This window comes from Accipiter gentilis, chromosome 12, assembly GCF_929443795.1.
Source record: "Accipiter gentilis chromosome 12, bAccGen1.1, whole genome shotgun sequence".
NCBI lineage: Eukaryota > Metazoa > Chordata > Aves > Accipitriformes > Accipitridae > Astur > Astur gentilis.
Window position 1 is genome coordinate 15807707 of NC_064891.1, and position 14385 is coordinate 15822091.

Genomic DNA, 14385 nt, shown 5'->3' on the forward strand with positions numbered 1-14385 from the left:
TCACCTGGGGTGTAACCCAATTATTCAGGCTGCATATTAGGCTAAATTTAAAGACCAATAATTGAATGTATGATACAGTTAAGAAAGAGCAAACAGATAAGCTAATGCAATCTGGAGCACTAGCAGTCATGAAAGAAGCTAGAAAATATTTAATACTTTTAAGAATCAACTTCAAGCAAAAATTCCTTATAGAAATAATAATTTTGATTTAATGGCATAAAAGACAAAAGCATATTATACCTATATGAATGTCTTAAGCAAATTAAGCATAATCCTAACAAGTCTATAGCAAATACTTAATTTCAGCTTAATCAGAAAAACTAATTTTGTTATAATTTCTTTAAAAAGCAAAACCAAAGACAAAGACATTATTCTCAGACACATGGTCCTTATTGCAGGTCCAAAACTTTGATCTTACTCTATCTGAATCATGCACCTTTCTCCAACAAAAAGTACTGTTAAATTCATGAGGACATGAAGTTGCTTCCCCCAAAATATTTAAAATGTGCTGTAAAATAGAACAAAAACTCAAAACCCAGCATAAGAAGGGAAAAATAAGAAAAAAATGAGGACATAAAACTCAGAACAGCTTAAGTATTAAAAATGCATTTTAATTACTAGATTCAGATCAAATTCAGAGGTGTGTGCCTACAAATTGATTCTAAAGATACAGCTTTTATTCTTCACTGTGCAATATACCCTTAACATAATCTTGGCAAGTTCTGTTTAAAAGCTTTAAGATTCTGAAATGCAGATACACGCCCTAGCAATGCCAAGTTTCTTAGCTAGTATGTTTTATCTACAGATCTTTAAAAATATCTCATTAGCATATAGATTAAAACATTTTTAATACCTGCAGCTAAACTCAACAGTTCACGTCACCAGAGAAGACCATTTGATCACCGACTGTTAAGCAGCCCTTCAGAGACGGCTACTTGTAGTTAATTCAAGAGAACAATAATACAGTGAACTAAATGATTAACTGTATGCAAGAGAGCTTTGAAACACTAAAGCACTAATAGATGTTTTAATAAAAATTCTAGCATATAAATATGCGATGTCTGTTCAGTCCTCAATTCTCTACAGAAATACGTTAAATATTACATTATCTCTATGCATGGCAGCTTATGACCCTTAAAAGCTAGCGTAACAGTACGTAAATAGTACACAAATAGTACAGTGCAATTGTACATTTTATACTAAGTTTATGTTCACATCGATGAGAAGCAATGACTCAGTTCTCAAACACTTCTTAAGGAGTTTTTGCCCAAATGTCAATTTTTTATTTTGGGTAAGGTCAGCTTCTGATCTAAAGAATAAAAGCTATTATCAACCTGAGAATAATTTCCAGCAGAACTCTTAATTTTGTCTTCATTTTCCCAGATGACTTGCCAAAACTTAATCTAGCAGTCTTCCTTTAGGCATACATACTGGAAATATATGATGACAACATGTCAGGAGCATGTTTGAAGTGTTTTACAGCTACATGTGCTAGATTATATATTTTGCTATGTATTAATCTTAAAATACTTAAAATTTATCAACACATATAAGCTTAGCAATATCAAAAGCTCCAAAATGACACTCAATCTAGGCCATACAAAGCTAAATAAAACATAAGTTCTCTTATACGCAAGTTGTTTTTTTTTAAAATCTACTTTTCCTCCCCAAACTTGTTACTCTATCACCGTAAATCAATGTAAATCTATTAAAAACATCCAAAAGGATTAGAATTGTCTGCAATATATGCTATAAAATCCATGCAAACTACATCTATGTAACTTTATGTAAGAGAAACAACTGGTGAAAACATTCCAGACTCCTTTGAGAATCACTGCAACACTTACTTTAGAGCTATATAGAACTGCTGTCATTAGCTTTCTGAGTAAAACAGTACTGTTTTTAGGGCTGCAAGAACTTTTAGGTGATCCGAGATGAAAATGAGTGTAATCAGTGCTTGTAATTAGAAATGCAAAATTCCTCTGAGACCCTCTTTGCCCAAAACTGAGAACGCCATGGGGAGAGTAACAATGACAGAGGTTGCTTGAGATCACTGCCAGGCAGATTAAACAGTTACAAAGAGACTTCTGAGAAGATGACAGCTTGAAAGGAAACATGAAAACTTGTGATTGTGGGTGACAGACCTTAGAGTGACAGCCCAGCAGCGAAGCTGTGTTTGACCCTGCCAAGAGTCACTTCATGGGCATTGCCACCTTTCCACAAGTCTGAGAGCAGCCACCCCACCAGACTCCAGGAGTAGCCTGCAACCAGCAGACAGACTGACAGCCCAGGGTGAAATAAATGGGGACCAACATTATCAGGTGTGTGCACAGGAACTCATGGGGTGCTGTCTCAGCAGGGCACAATTAACAGACTTCAGGAAGCAGCGCAAGTACACATAAAGCTGGAGCACCCACACCTTCAGCAGGAGGGGTATGCACAGGGGAACACGTAAGTCTCAAAAAGGGAGTATCTGTGCACACATGCCCGAACTTTGACTCCATGCTTCCTGTGGGAGAGGATGTGCATACCTATGTAAGAGCAAGCAAGAAAGAGTGTGTGAGATCAGTCAGTACTTCACGGGATCAATTACACATGGCTGTTTACAGATTCGTGTTTGTTTATTCATATATTGCAAATGCCTAGTATCAGGGTTTACCTGTTATTATTAATATTGATCATTAATGTATAGGTCACTGATTGTCCATTTATTGATTAATAGCATGCAGTTAACTGCTTTGACTTAAGCCACATGTGTTGAGCAGTCTTGCCCAGCTAGAACATATTAAATCAGAAATCTAGTGTTCTGAAATAAGGAAGATGACTACTCTAGCCCTGTGGATACTTTGATGGAAGTCTACATTCACTCACAATTTCACTATTTATAAAACAGCAACTAATCAAAAATATGCATGTATATTTGGGCAAATGCGAGTAAAATTTCAGAGTAAGATGATCCACTAGCTTTCAGTCCATCTCAGGGACATCTACCTTTTAATATATCTTCTTCTGGAAGCAGTCACTTAAGCAGAAAACATGCACTTCCCTTCTACTATCCACGCTCATTGCCATACAGACTGTTAGACAGATCCTTCTGTGTATGCATGGCTATGAATCAAAGAGTTTGGCCATTTTGGTTGTCGTGCCATATTCTAAATTATTTGATCAAAGTGGTATCATTAAAGAATTTCAGATAGCTCCAAGGATCAAGCCTAAAAAGGAGTTTCCTTTAAAAAAAGATGATGTAATAAAGGTGAGACCAAAGGAAATCACATCATCTGTAATTTTGACAAAAATACTCAACTGGCTGTTCAACCAAAACGTAAATGATTTTAAAGTTGTTTGGTTTTGGTGGGGTTTTTTTGTTTGTTTTTTTTACATCAAAACCACTGAGTATTAGAAATGCAGTAATAAACTGAGTATTGATAGCTTTTGTTGAGTGTCTAAAATAGGTTCAGTTAATGCCAATTGCTTTCATATCCACTTATTAAAAGTCAACATAAACATGTCAATGCAATACTAAAGATTTATAGATGAATGAGATACCAAATGGTAAAATTCAGTACTAATACCCTCTGCAAGGAAAGGAATTCCAAAAAAGTAGGGATATGAAAATATTGTTCTTTCCCTTTAAGAATAGTAGCATGCACAAGCGAAGTGCAAGTGATGACTGAGTTTAGAAATACTTTATTTTAGCAAATACCCTAAATACCACCTTAATCGTTGATTGCTTGTCACAACATTTTCCCTCTCCAAAACACACTACTATTGAGAATAGTTTTTCCATGGAAAAATCTTGGCTAATAGAAGTGAAGTGCTAACAAGTTCCCCTCAAAAACACATCTTCAGTGATTGAGGTAACTTGGCATTTCTAAGCAGGTTCTGGTCCTAGATTTATTTTACAAAGGAAATGGAAAAATAAACATTGTTTAAAACAAATAAAATTCTTCTAGTAAGTAAACCATAAGGTACCAAGCAGGGGGTGGTGAAAGCACAATACTAATTTTTATTGCTCTAACAGAAAGTTTGGATACAACCAATCCTGAAAAAAAGACCAATTTTAAAGTTGATTAATAAATATTCAACAGTGACTAATATTCAACACTGATGAATCTGTCCATTCACTCTAAACCTGTATATTTTGCTCCGAGTATTGTGACACAGTAACTTTAATATCTACAAATAGTACAACTAGACTTATTAAATAGACGCTGAAATTTGTATAACACCCAATGTTTACAGTGATAAGCACTTGGCAGTACAACAGATACCAATTGCTCTTCGTGTAATATTTTGTATGGGTTTGGAAGAGAGGAGAGGGAACATCTGATGCAGCCGTTCTGTCTTGGAGGAATAAAACCAGTATCAGCATGCATTCAGCCAACCTAGGTGTCTAAATACCAGCATTACCTGCAAAAGCTGCATACAAAATTGAGCGCATGAACATGTGTGCATGCACAAACACACAGAGCCATCTGTAACTGTTTACATAAAAATGGAAATTTTTACCATTGTTGGGGTGACGTTCTTTAACATCAAACGATGAAACTAACTGAAACATCATAGCAGTCCAACCATATTAAATATTTTAATCAACAGTATCAAAGGAAATTACAGTAACTAAAATCAAAGGAAAAACTCATAATTAAAAAAAATTTAAGTACATTATAAATTTTAAACTTATAAAAGTTATAAAATATATACATTATTAGGTAATGCTATACAAAAAAAATAATATCACTGGTTGATAATTAATCCATTTCCTTTTTATTGTCAGTCCACAAATCTACCATTTACTGAAATTAAATATTACTTTGACCTCAGCCATCACTAATTAAAAGAGTTAACAGTTACAGTCAACTGGCACTGAACAGGCTTTGGCTGTAAATACAAATAATCATGAAATTGTGTCACAGATATTCCTCTCATTTTCTGTGATATACTTCAGGAATATAATTAACATTTCTCTTACCTCTAACTTTCAAAGAGCCTATGGTTTAGAGCTCTTTATTGAGAAACAGTGAATAGAAATTTTATTAACAACGTTAGAACTCAAAGCTACTTTGAACATTCAAATTTCAGAACTGCATTGAGTAATTCTGTAACTGGATTTTGAGCAAACTGTATTCTAATGAAAACCTATCTTCAGAGTCAATTTTGCTGTTATACTGATACATTGTTCCTTTTAAATCAAAGGTCAAATGTTAAATGTTTGAGGAAACAGCTGAACCAAACAATAACTGGAAATATGCTACCCTAATGCTAATGATGCACACATTTCTAACAAACTTCAGAGGCATTAACTGAAACCGTTGTATCACTATCAAGTCAGTTTGCAGTACAAACAAGGCCCATGATAGAGCAGCAGGTTACAAAAAGCTATAGAGAAGATATTAAATTATTTCTTAAATTGCCTGGTTTATACCTCAGTTGTTTTCGTAGCTGCTCTAGTTCCACATTCTGTTCTGCTACAGTTTTCAGAAACTGTTGATTGGTCTGCAAAATAAGGAGGTATTTGTAACATGTTTCTTACTGTATTGACATGTTATACATTCAGATTTGTCACAGGGCATTTCTACAGAATATAGTAAGCATAAAAATAGCCAATAAGGTCTGTTTAACACTGTTGCCGGTCTCCAAGCGCCAAGGTTTAGGTAGAGTATTTCAGAAAAGCAAATACAGAGTGATGTTACCTAATCCTACCCTTCTTTCCCCATATTTTGGTAGTGCAAGAACTTCCTGAGATGAGGAATTGTAATAAGTCAGACCGACCATCTGTATTCCCATCTAGTTTAGGTGTCTAGAATACCTTGTGACAATAAGTACCACAGTAGACCTCATATTGCTGGAAAGAATTCCTTTGGTTTAGAGACAGAGAAAAAATGAGCAAGTGCTCTTCCTTCATTTTTTCTATGCCAGCCATAGTGCTGGAGGTGTCATTCTCCTTCAATTGTCTTCTCACTTGAGAATCACTTCATATTTTTGTTACTCTACTAGCCTTTTCTAGATCTTATATATACATTTCATTGAGGTATTAGAGATGAGCACAGCTGCAGGCAAGCATTCAAGATGCTACTCTACTGCGGACTTAAGCACAGTATATTCCCTTTCCCTGACTCCTAATAATTGCTGACATTCTTCTTGCTTTTTTGACTGTGGCTAAGAATTGTTTTCAATCACTTCCTGCTTCTAAAATACCTATTCAAAGTGGTAACAGTTAATTTCAAGACCATCACAAAGTGAAAGCTCCCTCTTGCCTACATGCGTTATTTTGCTTTTATTAATAGCAAAGTGTCAGACAAAATTCACTCAGATACTCAGTATCATGAGATCTTTCTGCAAATTTCTGCACTTTACTTCAGTTTTCACTACCCCAAATACTTTAACATCAGTAGTGAACACTGTTGCCTTAATACTGAATCTAATTTCCAGAACATTCATAAATATGCTGAACAACTCTAACCTGAGCACATCTAGGAAACACAGCTGTTTTACCACAATAAAAAAGCTGACTAATTACTCTGTCTCTTCACTTCCTATTTTTCAGTTTGTTAGTTCAAGAAAGGCCATGCTTCTTTATACCATGACATATTTATATCTTTGGTAACAGACCTTGCCTAATGTTTTTTGGATAAGGCAAACAAATGGATTACCTTTATCTTATCATCTGTTTCCATCTCTTTCAAAGAGTTCACATATTTCACTCTCTCGTCTCCACATCATCCCTTTCCAATTTCATGACTTTAAGCATTCAGTGATTCTGTTTTGTGAGGTACCTACTACCAATTTGCTTCATACCTACAGTATTTCCAAATAAACAGGCTTGTATTTTAACAAGAGGTCAGATGTGAGGAAAAAAGGTTCCAGTGACAAAGACAAAAGAGAGTAGACAGCCTCTAGCAGGTTAGGAGTCTTTTCGCACTGCCAGTATCCAAGACAAACATTAATCAAAAAAATCACACAGGAATCATGTCTTTCAGAGAAGAAGCTGCTCAGCCAGAAACCTCACATTTTTCACCTTGATTTTTCTAAGATATTAAAATTGTTTGTCAATCCTGGAAGTTCTAGGCTAAAGCTTAGAAACTAAAAAGTCTCATAATCTATGGATATGGATGAAGCACTAGGAAATGATTAGAGCTCAGAAAAATCCCTGAAAAGGTCAGTGACAAAGACACTGAAGCCAGCAGAGCCAAACTAGGAATCGATGAACATGTGGCAGAGCTAGCCTATATAAGAGGTCATCATCAAAAGAAGCATGACCAGCAGGTCAAGGGACATGACTGTCTCCCTCTACGCCACTCTTCTGAGACCCCACCTGGAGTACTGTGTTCAGCTCTGGGGGATGGCATGGAGCTGCTCAAGCAGGTCGAGGGGAGGGCCACAAAGATGATCAGGGGGCTGGAACACCTCTCCTATGAGAAAAGGCCAAGGGTGTTGGGGTTGTTTAGCCTGCAGAAGAGAAGGCTCCAGGGAGACCTTACAGCAGCCTTCCAGTACCTAAAGGAGGCCTACAGGAAAGATGGGGAAGGACTCTGCAACAGGGAGTGTAGTGATAGGATGAGGGGTAACAGTTTTGAACTGAAAGAGGGTAGATTTAGATTAGATATTAGGAAGAAATTCTTCACTGTCAGGGTGGTGAGGCACTGGGACAGGTTGCCCAGAGAGGGTGTGGATGTCCTCTCACCTTGAGAGGTGTTCAAGGCCAGGCTGGATGGGGCTTTGAGCAACCTGGTCTAGTGGAAGGTGTTCCTGCCCATGGCAGGGGGGGGGTGGAACTAGATGGTCTTTAAGGTCCCTTTCAACCCAAACCATTCTACGGTTCTATGATTTTCTGCTTTGTGAACATGGTTTTGAACGTGTGACTTAAGTACACTCACCACATACTACAATTCTGAGTTTAAGTTTACCACTGAGTTCCTGAAGAAAGAGGTTGCATAGTATTAAGAGCTACCCTCTCAACCACCCTAACCTGCTGTTTGGAATTCAGGAAAAAAGCCATTACTACCTGATGTTTTACTATCCCTAGAGAAGTTTGCAAATCTGAGTGGCACAATTTCTTTTTTAACTAGGTATATATGAAGGACTTTTTGCTTTTCTTTTATACTTTGAGGCTCTGGTAGTGAAAAAAATAATTTACTAGGTCACTGTTCACAAGGTTTTACTTACCAACTCCATTTTCTCATTGGCTATACGCAGTTGCCGAGTCAACTGTTGAAAGCCAGTCAGTTGATCCTAAAAAGAGAATTCAAAGATTCTTGTAATCATCATCATTATCATAAAGAGTGTATAATTAGAGAGTTTCATAGTCAACAGAAAACATTTTCAGAAAAATTCATATGTGTTGCAGGAAATTCAATATGCCTTTGTAGATTTTATTTAGATTGCTTTTAGCTGCTGACCTAGTAATCTGGAAAATTAGATTTACTACTGAAAAATGTATCTGAATTTCACTCAGTTACAAATTGCCTCCTTCCAAAACTCATACACGCTTACTGTCAAAACATGAACGCATACACAAGTACTGCCTTTAAAGAGCCACACAGACTATGATGCTACCAGAAGCATTTTTGCTAAGAACAGGAGCAGACATGTACCCCTTAATTTAACAAGGCCTGTAAGGATATGTTTAATTTGCTTTTTACCATATAGGGTGTTTTGTGTCCATACAAAAAAAGTGTTCAGTTAAACTCTTGAGTCCCTGAACACGAACTCTGTCATCCTAGGAAAAACAGCATAACAAAGAAAAAAAAAAAAAAAAAAAAAATCATCTGCAGCACGCCAAGTGTCTTCAGAGCACACAGAACACTCAAGCCCCTGAGCTGGAGTATCTACTAATTGTGCTGCATTTATTTAACAGTCTGAAGGCCAAGTATATGCTCAAAACATATTCCAACAACTCCCTTATTTACTATGTCCAACCCTTACAACGATATCCTCTCTCATCTTTGCTTTCTGTCAATTCTAATTCTAGTTGATCTTACCTATTTCTATTTACCTCTGACAGCTATTTTCTGCTCCTCCATTAAAAGCAAAAACTAAAATAGGAAAGTTGATTTAACTGAAAAGCCATTTTCTGTGGGAGACCAGTGGCATTTAAGAATAGAAGGCAGCTCAACCTCGTTCTTGTTACAATGGCATTTAAATCCACCACAAATTTAGTTACCAATGAGAAGTGGAATCTGACAGCCCTAAACCCTCCAACAGCTACCAATAACTCTGTATGTTCTACCATGTGTATGTTACCAATAACTGACAATGCAACACAAGAAATAATCTAATAAAAGGAACAGGAGCAAAAACATGGAACTACATGTAGATAAGAGTCCTCATAACTATTACTTGAAATAACTATGAAACTTGAAAGCGTACAATAGCTGTACAGGTATTTTTCCTGTTTCTTGGAAAAGAACATATTGGTGAGGTGGACTTAATACCACAAAAGCACAAAAATCAGTAAAAAAAATTTCTGTTATGTAGGTAAGCTGTAATTGTGCCCACAAGTATAGTGTACTTGAAAATGGAAATGAAATGTTAAAAAAAATTTGTAACATCTCTTTACGGACCTAGAAATATCTGCAGCGAGGTACATACAGGCATGAAGTTTCTATTAGTTCTTCACGCTATCTTTATACAGCACAATTTTCACACCATCTTTATATAGCTCATCAGAGCACAACAGGTTTTCTGAACTAAGATTTCCTGACAGGTCTTCCCCAGAAACAGACTGCTAAACACAAGCTAGCATTAGAAGAATACTGGTGAACTTGAGTTTTCATTTGTTTCCCACACTTATTTACTGAATGACAACAGGAAACAGAGACTACTTTTTCCACTATACCACTGTGATCTTACAGACAAAATTCAGGATTCAAACATAGGAGAAAACATGGAAGACTTCCACCTCACAACTTGGAAATCTTTAGCAGCTTTTTCAGATGTTGAGCTCTACTGAAGATTTCCAACCATGCAGTTCAAACACATGATTATTTATATGCACATGCATATCTTGGGTACATATACATGCACCAAGACTCAGACTCAGTGCACTCCCCAAGTTCCTGCCCATATATTTGGAATAAAGAACTCTTCCAATTGTAACTGTATTTAGCTGATGAATCAGTGACCACATCTGACCACTCAACTAGATGACTATTATGGAAAATAATTAACAGTACTGGTAGAACCCCCCCACTTCTGTTTGACTACACACAAACCCAGAATCTCTACAGCATAGAAAGACATACCAAAATTAACAAAAACATAAATGAAAATTACTTTCTGCTTTTGCCTTTCAGCCACATGAATCTGCGTTTCAGTCATGCGTTCCTGGTACTGCCGCTGGAGTCGATCATGCTCCTGTAATACAGTCTGCCAGAGCTCTATTGCTTGTTCTTTTTCCTAAGTTAGAGAACAATGGTTTGTATAAAATATTCTATTATAGCACATTTACCTTCATCTATCATTCTCTAAAAAGAGAGATCTTAACTTCTATTTTGAAGAAATGCCAGTTTCTGTATTTTCTCTGCACACATTACAACTACACAGACAAAATACCAAATTCAGGTGCAGAAAAACAGATGATTACAAGTTCATCAAATTCCACCTACAAGTGAACTGCAAGTTTTCTACCTTTTTTTTTTTAATAGCTCAAACTTTCACACGTATTTACTGTAGGCCTACAGTATATATAATATTCAAATACCAAAATTCAACTGTCAGTTTAACTTGAACTTAATCATACGCAACAAAGGACTGATACATCATTGTAATAAGCTCAAGACGACTTGCTTACCTTTTCAGATTTAAATATTATTTTCTATACCCCACATATACTTGCTTCCTTGTATCACATGACAACGTTTTTGATTAAAATGACAAGCTACTACAAAAACTTGAATTGAACAAAGTACTTCACTAATTTCCTGGTCAGGAATTCAATATAAAGATCAAGTCAAGTACCTAAAGTTACAGGCACAAATTAACATAAAAAACTTATATTAATCTAGGAAAGAAGTTCCTTCAGGTCTTTAAGTTGAAAGTATAAGTACTTGTTTCTTCAGCTACAGAAAGTCAAGAGGACCCCAAAATAGTCTCAAGGAACTCTGAACAACGGAATTCTGAGCCAACAAATAAACCAGCTTCCCCTAATCTGCCAAGGCACAACAAGAGAAATAAAACAGTACAAATGTTTCATGTCACACACTTGCTTTGTAAGTTGTAGTTGTTCTTGAAGATTTCTCACTATGCCTTCATCTGCAGGAATATCAGTTCCCAGAGGCATGAAAGGAAGAGCCTCCAGTTGCTTCTCAAGTGCCTCTTTCAACTCTGCATGCAGCCTGAAATTCAAAGAACCAAGTTCAGCAAAGCATTTCTCCAACAGGAATTTTTTTTAACAACTGAAGTATACTGTACCTTCAATCTGCATGTACTATTTACTTCTAAGTCATATTTTAATCTATTAAATTACATTCTACAAACACAACAGATAATTTGAAATAGTTTAATATCTAGTTGTTCTAGAGATATGGTTACAACTCCTAAACCTGATGCTGTAATCTATATTAAGCACTTAAAGACTCTCACATTAAGCTCACGAGTATGAAGTCTTCAACTATTAAGTAGATTCAAAAGATTTCAAGGTCCTAGAAAAAAAGCTTTTTAGGGTTTAGAAATCAAGAAAAACAGCAGTAGTAACAGGGCAGTGCAATTATTTACCTTTCATTTTCCTTGGTGACTTGTTCAAATTTTAGTCTCATCTCATTCATTTGCACCTAACACAAAAATACGCAAGAGTAAGCACTCATTTAAGTGACACAAACTTTGGTGATTCTTTTACCTTTTAATTCTGACTGATACTGTAACAGATGGACAATTTAATTCAGCATAATACAGTAAATGAAAGTCACTTCCTTTAAGGAAAGTCACAGGATGCCACTTAAATTTCACAGCTGCTAAGTCCTGTTATACCTCAGCATTCAGAAGTTATTATGAGCATTAGAGTTACCTTTTGGAACTCTTATAGCTCCTACAGATGGATTCTTAACTAACTCGAGTTCTTTTAGGGATACAGTAGATAACTTGTCTTTTATGCAGTAAGCATTTGAGAAAAGAGTTCAGGAATTAACTGAGGAAAAACTTCAGTTACATGAGTCAAATGAACTGTTTTGTTAACTAAAGAGTGCAACAAAACCACACTGTTTCTATTGCCTTCTGAAATCAGCCAAGCTTGAAGACTGCATCTGCAGAATCTTTATGATGGACAGATCAAACAAATTAAGCACATTAAACCACAACCAGAGTATAACTTCTGCATGTAGATCACAAGTAAAAATTGCTTTCTGTATGCCACAGGTTTTAATTATTGAACATGTCATTTTGCTTGTCAGTGATCATATGAAGCACTCAAAAGTTTCATTTTTCTGTGGCTGAAATAAGGACAGTCCCCCAATATCTCAGCCTCCATGATAATAAACATTTAAAGAATTATTTGAATCTGAAGAATTATTAAGAATGAAAAAGGCTGGGTGTATCTACACTTGCAGGACTGCACTGGACCACATGGCCAAGGTCAGACCTGTAAGGAAAGAGAGAAACAGCTGCCTCATCTGAACGTCATCTAGGAAAATACCTGCAACCGTATAAGAACATCTAGAGAAATAAACCGTGCATGTTTCATTTCACAACACTACTTCTCCAAACACACAGTAATCTGTGCAATTTGGACAATCTCCCAACCTTTCCAGAGAAAGCTCTCTGTTCTTCCATTTGAGGCAGACTGCAGTCCAGCAAGTTTGTGAAGAATGGTGCAGGCATACTTTCCTTTATTGACAAAAGCTAATGGCCTAGATATTAACACTATAAAATATTAAGAATATACAGTCTGAAACATTAGGAACATCCATACCTGATAAAGCTGCAGCTGTTGTCTCATTTCTTCCAAGTGTTTATCATACTCTGTGATTAGAGTTGACAAGCTAAAAAGTTGAAATACATACTTAGAATAAATGTTAGAAACGCTGAAACACTGTTCTTTTATTTAACTAGTTTTAAAGAATTCTTAATCTAGAGAACAGAACAAAACAGTCACTTTTCTTTATTCCCAAGCTCAACATTCACCAGAATCAAATGAACAAATTTAATTACTACTTTTAAAGTATGATCAGTAATAGCAGATTTCCCGTATAACAGAAGTAGAACATGGGACATAATAAATGAGCATTAATGTAACATTAATATTTCATACATAGAATCCCAAATGACTGAAGACTAGGCTTTGTTACTGCTGCCACATGCAACAGTAAAGTGGCCTATAAGACAATGTAAAATAATGTAGTTCTACTTATATACTTTTTCCCTCCTAATATTTTTGTAATTTATCGTAATTCTCTGAAAATTCTGTATTAGTCCAGAGTGATAATGCCTTAAAATCTAACAAGAAAGGATAGGTTATTTTTGTAACACGAAATTACTATGATTATTAAACCATTTGCCAACAGGCAACTGTTAGTTGAAGATTGTCAGATAAGCATTTTTAAAAACATCCACCTGACCTCAACAGACAGCAGTTACCTGTGTTAACTAGATCAGCACAATCTTACCTGTACTTTTGTTTATTATCTTAAAATTTAGACTAGAGAATTCCTTCATTCATCTCCCACCTTTTATTCTACAGATTGGGGAAGAAAAGTAATAGATTTAATTTACTGAATAAACAGAATAGTGTCTAAAACCAATTGCTACAGGAACACTTTTACAGACTCCATTCACAAGTTCTCAGAGCTGTGAACACACATACATAAGACCAAGTTCACCTGGATATTTACACTTTTAAAAGCACATGTCAATTTCTTTTGAATTCTTTGTAGTATTCCCACTTATAATTTGCAATTAGTTACCTTTGGTCCATCATCCTGGATCCTGGTATGCCATCACCACCAGGGGCATTTTGCTGTAATGGTATACTTTACATATTAGTACCTGCACATGACTGCATAGAGTTTTAAATTTTTACATGCAACCCAAAGCTGCTGTTCTGCCTGTACTGTAATCATACACAATATCCCACATGACCACTTCCAGGATTATGTTCAAAAATCCTTGAGTGCTGGCCCAATTTCAAAAAAATCTGATTTTTTTTTTCCCCTGGAGATGCTCTGATATAAAGCATAATTGCATGTGAGGGGGAATAATCTTGCTCTTAAAAGAACTATCGTAAGTTTGTGTGCTTAGTTCATTTCCATGCATCTCGGCATCAGGAAAGTGCTGATGCCCTAGCTCCTGCACAGACTTTTAGACAAGCTTATGGTACCCAGCACAAAAAGTTAACTTTGCAGGAGACAAACGTCTTGGAAAAGAGAAGTCTATAAAAGTGAGAAAGTCTACTAA

At 35.9% G+C, this 14385-nt stretch overlaps 1 protein-coding gene across 4 annotated transcripts in view; it reads right to left on the reverse strand.

Moving 5' to 3' along the window:
• Positions 1-14385, reverse strand: part of SCLT1 (sodium channel and clathrin linker 1) — a 47258-nt gene that overhangs the window by 29373 nt on the left and 3500 nt on the right. For all 4 annotated transcript variants that reach the window (XM_049814706.1, XM_049814705.1, XM_049814708.1 and 1 more), the window contains exons 4-10: positions 13896-13948; positions 12905-12974; positions 11716-11771; positions 11204-11336; positions 10276-10398; positions 8167-8232; positions 5426-5496 (exon numbers count right to left, since the gene is read on the reverse strand). In XM_049814706.1, coding sequence (XP_049670663.1) covers positions 5426-5496; positions 8167-8232; positions 10276-10398; positions 11204-11336; positions 11716-11771; positions 12905-12974; positions 13896-13948 — 572 coding nt within the window. The remainder of the gene's footprint in view (positions 1-5425; positions 5497-8166; positions 8233-10275; positions 10399-11203; positions 11337-11715; positions 11772-12904; positions 12975-13895; positions 13949-14385) is intronic.